The 10,087-nt window shown below is 40.3% G+C and overlaps 1 protein-coding gene and 1 long non-coding RNA gene across 6 annotated transcripts in view; both read left to right on the top strand.

The window, feature by feature from the left end:
- Nucleotides 1-10,087, top strand: part of ZNF330 (zinc finger protein 330) — a 21,592-nt gene that overhangs the window by 787 nt on the left and 10,718 nt on the right. The window contains exons 1-5 of one of the 5 annotated variants that reach the window (XM_005884200.2): nt 26-251; nt 3,088-3,216; nt 5,051-5,070; nt 5,170-5,240; nt 8,759-8,838. In XM_005884200.2, the coding sequence (XP_005884262.1) occupies nt 3,097-3,216; nt 5,051-5,070; nt 5,170-5,240; nt 8,759-8,838 (291 nt within the window). In that variant the 5' untranslated portion in view covers nt 26-251; nt 3,088-3,096. The other 4 variants (XM_005884201.2, XM_005884202.2, XM_014531702.1 and 1 more) reach the window with 4 other exon arrangements.
- On the top strand, nt 5,742-6,106 carry LOC102245399. The gene is made up of 2 exons (XR_314602.1): nt 5,742-5,932; nt 6,032-6,106. It is a non-coding gene; the product is annotated as an uncharacterized LOC102245399 (long non-coding RNA).

The following is a 10,087-nucleotide window of genomic DNA, read 5'->3' as shown; positions in this document are numbered from 1 at the left end:
CGACCGCGGCGACCCCGCGCCCTTTTCCTCGTTTGGCGGCACCGGCCGTGTTCTGGAGAAGTCGGAGCGCTGCTGGAGAGGGGCTTAACCCCATCTGAGGCTGAGAAAAAGAATTTGCTCTTCAGATTCCCAAAACGAGGGGGAAAAAATGAGGCCCAGCGTTCTCAGCGGTTCACCCCCGGGGACGTAGAGAATTCCTCCGGGTGATCGATCACCCCGCGGTTATTTCCTGTGCTCTGTTGGCCGTATCGGTACACGTTTTTTTCACGCGTAGACTTTGTCATGTTAAATACTGTAAGGGTGACCCGGTGGGCTTGGGCAGTACTTGAGTAACCACCTACCAAACGCCCTGGCTTGATTTGTCCATTTTTTTAAGAGTCGCAACTTCCCATCACTTGGCGTTTGATGGGATAGTCTAACCTAAGAGTGGAAACCCAAAGTAGGAGAAGTTCCGGAGTGACCTTCGCGTTGTGTCCAGCACAGGCTGGCGCGTGGCCTTGCTGTATTGTAATGGGCCCTGTGGGAGGGGAAATGGAAGTCTCCTAGCGGCGCGCTCCCCCCTGGCGCTGTCCACGTGTCCCGGGCACGCGTCCGATTCTTTGAATCAGAGCGTTTGTGTCTCCAGGGAGGTTGCGGGTCCCAGTCCCCGGTGAAACCCGAGCCTGTCCTTGGAGGCTTGGCGTTCCTGGATCCTGAGCAGGGCCCTGAAGTCTCAATCTGTACTTCTAGGAATTTCTGCAGTTGATTTTTGAAAATCACTTAGAAAAAAGACTTTAAAAAATATGTATTTTGGAGAATATTAAGAAATTTGAGTTTGAGATTTCAAAGCAAGCACGTAGGTTCTTTCATGAGTGTATCTCTTCATTTATTGAGTGATTAATATGTGCCAGGCAGAACTGGGAGGCAAACATCCGCACGAAAGATGGGGCTGGAATCCTCAGGGAACGTCTAGCGTTGGGACTGCTGAAAAGCCAAATAAAAATGTGTTATTTAGTAAAAATCTTGTTCTACTAAATGTGGTAGTTCTTTCAACTAAATGATGAAAGCCAGTTTTAAAGTCATTATCTTCTATAATAATAAAAGTGTAATATGCTAATTAGACCGGACATCCTTCCAGACAACCTTCCGGACGAAGCCAGGGCTGCCAAGGAAGCTGGGGTCCCGGGTGCCAGAGGGAAGCCGGTGCCGGCAGCCGGGGGGAAGGAAGGCCTACTCTTGCACGAATTTTGTGTGTCAGGCCTCTAGTTTTAATATATGTGGTAAATACATACTCTTAAACATAACTTTGAACCCTGTTAAAATTACAGCAGGTTGTAGAATAACATTTTGTGCAAATCCTTTACTTAAAACCTTGAGATAGCTAGGAACTTAAGTCCTCCTACTGGGTATGTGCCTGCAACCAAGGTACATGCCCCTGACCGGAATCGAACCTGGAACCCTTGAGTCCGCAGGCCGACGCTCTATCCATTGAGCCAAACTGGTTAGGGCAATACATACTCTTAAACATAACTTTGAACCCTCTTAAAATTACAGCAGGTTGTAGAACAACATTTTGTGCAAATCCTTTACTTAAAACCCTGAGATAGCTAGGAACTTAAGTCCCCTTTATGTGAATTAGCCAGTGGTAAAATTGGTTTCGCTATAGGTCACTTCACTTAAAAGTCGCAGAACCTGTGCACAAGGTTAAGGGAGGACTTAATGTACAGGGGTGGGCAAAAGTAGGTTTACAGTGTTGAGTACGTGAAACAGTTTATTCTTGTATTATTTATTACTTATTGTATTATTTATTTGTTTTACTACTGCAAACCTACTTTTGCCCACCTCATATATGCTCATTGCATGTAGACAGAAGGGCAGCTTTCAGAGTCAGGGCAAAACTATACCTTTAACATCTTTTCAGAGAGAATAGTTTGACTTTGTAGTTAATGTCATTTGACTTGCCTAGCAGATGTTTTATTTAGATATTACATAGGAGAACCACGACTTGTTAATCTTTGGGTCTTGTCAGTATCAGGTCATCTATATATATAAAAGCCTAAGCGACCGTTCTACCGGTAGCTATGACGTGCACTGATCACCAGGGGGCAGACACTCCGACTGGTAGGTTAGCTTGCTGCTGGGGTCTGGCCAATGGGGACTGGGCGAGATGGGCTGGACACGCCCTGGATTCCTCCCACGGTCTCTCCCTGGCCAGCTAGCCCTGATTGACCCCAATCAGGACTGGGCAACACGGGCTGGACATGCCGTGGAGCCCTCCCACGGTCCCTCCCCGGCCTGGCCTGAGCCCTTGTGGGGTCCCTCGGCCTGGCCTGAGCCCTTGTGCAATCCGGGACCCCTCGGGATGTCTGCAGGCGAGGCTGACCGGTAGCTATGATGTGCAATGACCGCCAGGGGCAGACGCTCAACACAGGAGCTGCCAAGCTGTGGTGACTTGGCAGCTGTGGTTCTTGGGTGATGCACCTGGAACCAGAGAGGAGGGAGCCCGATTCCGGGGTGTGTCACCCAAGAATGGTCCTCTCGCAATCCGGGACCCCTCGGGTGATGTCGGGGAGCCGGTTTCGGCCAGATCCCTGCAGGCCAGGCCGAGGGACCCCCCTGGGGCACGAATCCATGCACTGGGCCTCTAGTTTGAATATGAAGTTCAAAACAGTGATGTAAACTGGGTAAATAATATACTTTTTAATGATTTCTTGTTAATGATATCTGCCTAATCATTTTATTTTTTACCTTGGTACAGAGTAATTTTTAAAGAATGCTGAATATCAGGGAAACTTTTTTCCTCAATGGGAAAAAAAAAACTTGGCTTTTAAGATGATTTGGTGTGTGTGTATGTGTGTGTGTGTGTGTGTGTGTGTGTGTGTATTTACATTTGTTAGAATTGTTTGGTAGTGCAAGTAAGTGCATTATTTTAAAAGGCATCTATTTTATTTGGGATAATGTGTGCTTAATGTTTCATAAAGGCTTAAAATTGCTTACCCGTCAAAATGACAAGTTTGAGTTTAAAATTTAATGAGAATAAATTTCTTAGTTATTAGCAATTGCAACCTGGCACTTATACCTTCTCTGTTTGTTCTCTTGTGTTGAAAGAGAGAAAAAATGCCTAAAAAAAAGACTGGTGCGAGGAAGAAGGCAGAGAACCGCCGGGAACGTGAAAAACAGCTGCGAGCATCGAGAAGCACCATAGATTTAGCTAAACACCCATGCAATGCTTCAATGGTAACAGCTTTTTATGATATCAGTTGATAGTTGAAAAACTGTATCAGTTATCAGAAAAACACCTGAAAAAATTTTAGTGAATACAGTGTTACTGTATGTATTTTATTGATTTTGAAATCTGTGTTAGAGGCATGTCCATTGTTTTCATTAACACTTGAGTAGCAATGATTTTTGTTTGATTTTATGTTATTTATAAAACCTATCATATTACCTTGGCTATTCTTGGTGATGAATAGTTATTGACCAAGAATACATAGTAGGATTGCTGTGAAAAATTTTCCAGCTTCTCTGAGCTTATGTGCCTTAATTCAGTTTATCTTATTAGTTGGAATCTTTTTATCATTTTCTCTTAGCAGTTCTTTATAACTCATTTGATTTTTCATTTCTAAACTTTCTACTGTTCTTGACATCTCTTTTGGTTTCCTGTTCTACTACCTTATTTCCTTGTGCCAAATGGGTTAGTCCTGATCACTTGTGGGCTTCTTTGGTCAGAGTTGTGAAAAGCAAGTGATATTTGCCAGCATTAGTCCTTTTCTTTGACCATGTTTCTCTGAGTTGTCCCACATCTCCTAATTTCTACTTCTCTCTACTTTTTCTATCCCCACTACTCTTTTTTCTTCTTCTGTTTCATCAGACACACATAAAGTGTTTACATGACTTAATTCCACACACTGTTGTGCATCTACCCTGAGCCGTAAATGCTGTTTTAGGCGCTGTGGGGGATACATAGGTGAAGGACGGATCAGTTGTTTTTTGCAGTACTTAAGAACTGTTTGTTTATAAATGACAAATCCAACCTAAGTAACCGGGAGAAAATAGTGGACTAACTTGTATAGTTGGGCAGGGCAAGGATGTAGCTGGAACACAGGGACAACTGGAACCTGGAACAATCTTGTAGTTCCATCTTTTGCTTTTGTTCCTTTTTGCTTATTAGTTCCATTTTCTCAGGTTGTCTTACTCCATGTGTTTGGGTTCATAGGCACGGGTAACTCACATATTTCACATCACATATCCTTACCCTAGCGGGGGAAAGAACTCTGATACTTTGGACTTCGTGGTGCCATTTCTAGGACTAACATTTATGGCTGGAGTGGGGGAGCAGGATTACATAGCACAGATAGGACAGTGGGGACCCCCTTCTGTGTGTCAGGGTCCTTTCTAGAGTCTAGGGGTAGAGGGCAAGATGAAAGAAGAAGTAATTCACATTCCTAAGTATATACAATGACAGCCAGACTTGGTGAGTGTTGCAGTGGAGGCACAATGAGGACTAAGAGGTGATAAAGTTGAACGTGTGGATGGGCTGCAGTTTACAGAAGAGGTGGGATCATCACCAGAACTTCCAACAAGGAAAGACTGTGAGGAGGGACTTTTCAGGGCAAGGTGTTAGAATAAGTAAGGCATAAAAAAAGAGAGTACAAGGCATATTTTGAAATTGGCTGACAAATAGTGACTTGAATCTAAAGAGAATAGGCCAGCAATTTGAAAAGTAGTTAGAGATCAGATTGTTGAGAATTTTTAATACCATGCTTTAAGATTCTGGATTTTCTGTAAGCTTTACCATATTGTGTTCTCCACTGTTTCCTGTGTCCTTTATTATTTGTGTGATTCATTAAAAAACAAACTACCTCTATTTACCTCTTTTGTGAAAATGCCACTTCTTTGTCTAGGGCATTATGCCTTTGTTATGTGTAGATTCCTGTATACTGGGGGCAGTTGGAGTATTTGGGCAAATGTCATTTAAATTTTAACATGAAGAGCAGGATATTCTTTATAATGCAAGCAAATTTGTAATTTTCAGCCAGTAGGAAATTAATGTCATGTTTATATTTTACAGGAATGTGACAAGTGTCAGAGGTAAATTTTTATTTCTTTTTCTATCAATATATAATAATTAGATCCTCTGATCTTTTATCTGATATTGACTATATTTTAAAATTTATTTTACATGACAAGGCGGCAGAAGAATAGAGCATTTTGCTATTTTTGTAATTCTGTACAGAAGTTACCAATTTGTGCACAATGTGGTAAGTATGACAACTAAAGGCACCTGCCTTTTATCAAATATTTGTTGGCAGTTAATCAGTTTGAAATGGTGGGTTTATCACTGTTTATAATAATGTTATGCCTTACCATTGATAAAATATCATTAAATGTTATTTCGCCTACAAGTGGGAAATAACACTATCAAGTGCCTAATCAACACTATCAAGTCTTGATTTTGACTCTGTAATGTAATGCTGGAAAATGGTTAACATACAGGTTAGATATAGGTTACCAACATGTTTTTGTTGTGTTTTTAAGATTTTTTAATTGATTTTTAGAGAGAGACACAGAGAGAGAGAGAAACATATTTGCTGCCTCATGCACGCTCCCTACCAAGGATGGAACCCACAACCTGGGCAGGTATCTTGACTGGGAATGGAACCAACAACCTTTCAGTGTATGGACTGATGCCCAACCAACTGAGCCACACCGGCCAGGGCTACCAACATGTTGTTTTACACATTAAAATGCCACTTCTTTGTCTAGGGCATTATGCCTTTGTTATGTGTAGATTCCTGTATACTGGGGGCAGTTGGAGTATTTGGGCAAATGTCATTTAAATTTTAACATGAAGAGCAGGATATTCTTTATAATGCAAGCAAATTTGTAATTTTCAGCCAGTAGGAAATTAATGTCATGTTTATATTTTACAGGAATGTGACAAGTGTCAGAGGTAAATTTTTATTTCTTTTTCTATCAATATATAATAATTAGATCCTCTGATCTTTTATCTGATATTGACTATATTTTAAAATTTATTTTACATGACAAGGCGGCAGAAGAATAGAGCATTTTGCTATTTTTGTAATTCTGTACAGAAGTTACCAATTTGTGCACAATGTGGTAAGTATGACAACTAAAGGCACCTGCCTTTTATCAAATATTTGTTGGCAGTTAATCAGTTTGAAATGGTGGGTTTATCACTGTTTATAATAATGTTATGCCTTACCATTGATAAAATATCATTAAATGTTATTTCGCCTACAAGTGGGAAATAACACTATCAAGTGCCTAATCAACACTATCAAGTCTTGATTTTGACTCTGTAATGTAATGCTGGAAAATGGTTAACATACAGGTTAGATATAGGTTACCAACATGTTTTTAAGATTTTTTTAATTGATTTTTTAGAGAGAGAGACAGAGAGAGAGAGAAACTTATTTGCTGCCTCGTGCACGCTCCCTACCAAGGATGGAACCCACAACCTGTGCAGGTATCCTGACTGGGAATGGAACCAACAACCTTTCAGTGTATGGACTGATGCCCAACCAACTGAGCCACACCGGCCAGGGCTACCAACATGTTGTTTTACACATTAAAAGATCAGATTTCAAACTAATAGTACTTGGTGGTCCTGGATTTTTAATTATACTACCTTAGTCTTGTCCATAGCCGTTTGTTTACATTTCTAAAATTTGATTCCTGCTAATATTGCCTGCAGTATGTTAGACCATTGGGAATAGTTTTATTCTACATTTACCTGGTGCCAGTTTTTTGTGATCATTTGTTTTCTGTTTGGCATTTAGCATATGATTCTTGAATTTCTTCACATGGATTCCCAAGTGATTAGAATAGAGTTCTTAAAGCCACATACTCATTTCCTAGGTATAAGTGGAAACTAAGAGTAGATGATCATTCAGAGTAAAACTAAATGTAGTGCACAGAACAAGATTGGTGTTTGTCAAATAGTCTTTCTTAGAATACTTGTGATATATTAATAAGTATTTTTTAGCACAATGTATACATTTGAGAAATGCTGTGTGTTTCATCCCCTTCCCATCTGGGAGATTTCTATTATATCCTGTGTAATAAAGAACTAATATGCTAATTAGACTGAACAGCAGAATGACTGTCCAGACAACCTTCCAGACGAAGCCAGGGCTGCGAGGGCCCAGGCAGCTGGGGCTGTGAGGGCTGAGCCCCTTGCACAAATTTCATGCATCGGGCCTCTAGTATTTATATGTTAAAGTTTCTGAAGACCTCCAGTAAATACAGATTTTCTCCCCAAACTTTTACTTGAACAAATATCCCTTTTGGTTTTGGTATAATAATTTCAGGTGTAACACATTTTGGGATATGCTCATTTTAATGTGTTTATGTATGATAACATTGCAGAAAGTTAGGAATGTTTAGGGCTACATCCCTGAATATTCTAGTGTTGTTCTAGCTTTCAAAGAAGACATCATGAGGTTTATAATTAATGAAAAAGAGAATACTGGCTTAGGTAGACTGCTTATCTGCCAGTTATATCCTTATTTTATAAAAGAAAGGAATGTAGAGTGAGAAAATAATTTATGGAAAAGATTAAATTCTTGCTAGGACCTTCCTATAATTTCAGTGTTTTTGAGCTTAAATTTTGTTATACATGGATGCATTTCTCACATATTTTGTACTTCATGTTAGACAATGGAACAGTGGGTAGCTGTTGACTCTCATTTCCAATTTCTCTTTCTTCCCGTTTCTTGTTGTCTAGCTTTGTTCCTCAGGTAATCAGGATAATGGAAAATTGAATATCTTCTGTTTCTTTCATGTTCCACTTTGTGGAGTATGAAATTGATGATTACTGTGTCATTATTAATCTTCCCAAAGTATATGAATTTCCTGACAGTGTTTTGGATTGGTAATTAGCTGTTACATCAGAGTTTTTGTGGCTATATGGTAATTTTTAGCTCTATCACCATATTGCTGGTTTTTATGCTCACTTGGGGACTATTTGAAATTTTTTTTGAAAAATATTTAATTGGAGGTTATGTCTGTAAATGTGTACATATGCATAAACTTAAAAAGTGAACCAGATAAGATGCATAACTTCTGTTTGGTTGGTTTGAGATATTGTGTGGAAAGAAATAAGCAACAGACTTTAAACCAGACTCTTTTTATTGTGAATTATGAATGATTAAATTCATTTTTTATTTTTTTTAATCCTCACCCGAGGATATTTTTCCATTGATTTTTAGAGAGAGTGGAAGAGCGAGGGAAAGACAGAGAGAAATATTGATGTGAGAGAAACACATCAGTTGGTTGCCTCTTGCACAAGCCTTGACTAGGGCCCGAACCGGGGAGGAGCCTGCAACTGAGGTACATGTCCTTGACCGGAATTGTACCCAGGATCCTTTGTCCACAGGCTGATGCTCTATCCACTGAGCCAAACCGGCTAGGGCATGAAAGGTTAAATTCATTTTAAAGCATATTTTAAAATCTGCTATAATGGTGGTTTGGTTAGAAAACATAACCTGGAATTTCTGATTTTAGTACAAATATGAATTAACATACAACTTTATTGTGCAGTTGGTTTTTAATAAATTTCTAATCTCAAAAGATCTGACTCAGGTAATGAGATCTCAGTTATATCCCTTTTCTATTTTTGGTTATGTAAGCAGTACACTGCTTATTTCTATCCATTTAAAATTATTTCCACAGGCTAGATAAAGATAATTAATGAATTACTTGCATGTGCTCCTTTTGCCAGGCTAATTGTGCAAATTTGTTTCTTTACTAGGGAAAACAAAGTGCATGATGAAGTCTTCAGACTGTGTCATAAAGCATGCTGGTGTATACAGTACTGGCCTTGCAATGGTGGTAAGCTTCTCGTCATCATCTCTTAGACCCGTCACTGATTTTCAACCAGTGTGCTGCAAGAATTTTTAAAACACGCACTACCTGACTCTTTCATCAGGGGCACTGACCCCCTTTTCTCTTCGATTGTGAATTTTAAAAAATGACAACAGCCAGCACAATAGCCATCCAATATGATTTAAAATTATACTTATTTAAAAAAAAATGTTTTCATTGATTTCAGAAAGAGGAAGGGAGAGGGAGGGAGAGAGAAACAACATTGATGAGAGAGAATTATCCGCTGCCTCCTTCACTCCTTACTGGGGATTGAGCCAAGAAATGGCATGTGCCCTGACTGGGAATCCTAGTGTGACTCCCTGGTCATTGGTTGATGCTCACTCACCAGAGAACACTAGCCAGGCTATATCTATTTTTATTTTATTTATTTTTTTTTTGGTCAGATGGGCAAATATATTTTTTTGCTAAGCCGGCAGAATTTTAGTAATAAATTTATGTGTGTCATGGAATGAAAAAGGTTGAAAATTGCTGTCTTAAGACTAGTTGTATCCAAGGATAAGAAAACATCATTCTGACCAATGGTTATTTTTTTTTTTTTAATATATTTTATTGATTTTTTACAGAGAGGAGGGGAGAGGGACAGAGAGCTAGAAACATCGACGAGAGAGAAACATCGATCAGCTGCCTCCTACACGCCCCCCACTGGGGATGTGCCCGCAACCAAGGCACATGCCCTTGACCGGAATCGAACCTGGGACCCTTGAGTCTGCAGGCCGGCGCTCTATCCGCTGAGCCAAACCAGTTAGGGCCCAATGGTTATTTTTTATAACCACTGTATTTTATACATATACTAAGGTCTGGTGTGCACGGGTGGGGCCCCTTGGCCTGGCTGGCAATTGGGGCTGATCAGGGCCATCTCGCCTAATCCCGATCAGGGTCAATGGGGGCGGCTGGCCAGGGAGGGGTCCAGGGTGTGTCCGGCCCTCTTGCCAAGTCCCAATTGGCCGGATCCCAGCAGCAAGCTAACCTACTGTTTGGAGCGTCTGCCCCCTGGTGGTCAGTGCTCGTCATAGTGACTGGTCGACTGTGACCGGATGGTTGACCACTTAGCTTATTGCACTTTTATTATATAGGATTATTATCCTATCTAATAAAAGAGAAACATGAAAATTGACCATCCCTCTGCTATGCTCACCAGCCAATCAGGAGTGAGTATGCAAATTAACCCAACAAAGATGGTGGGTTAATTTGCATA

Source organism: Myotis brandtii, unplaced genomic scaffold (genome assembly GCF_000412655.1).
Source record: "Myotis brandtii unplaced genomic scaffold, ASM41265v1 scaffold822, whole genome shotgun sequence".
Taxonomy (NCBI): domain Eukaryota; kingdom Metazoa; phylum Chordata; class Mammalia; order Chiroptera; family Vespertilionidae; genus Myotis; species Myotis brandtii.
The sequence above is the reverse complement of the archived record's forward strand: the minus strand, read 5'-3'. Positions and strand labels throughout refer to the sequence as shown.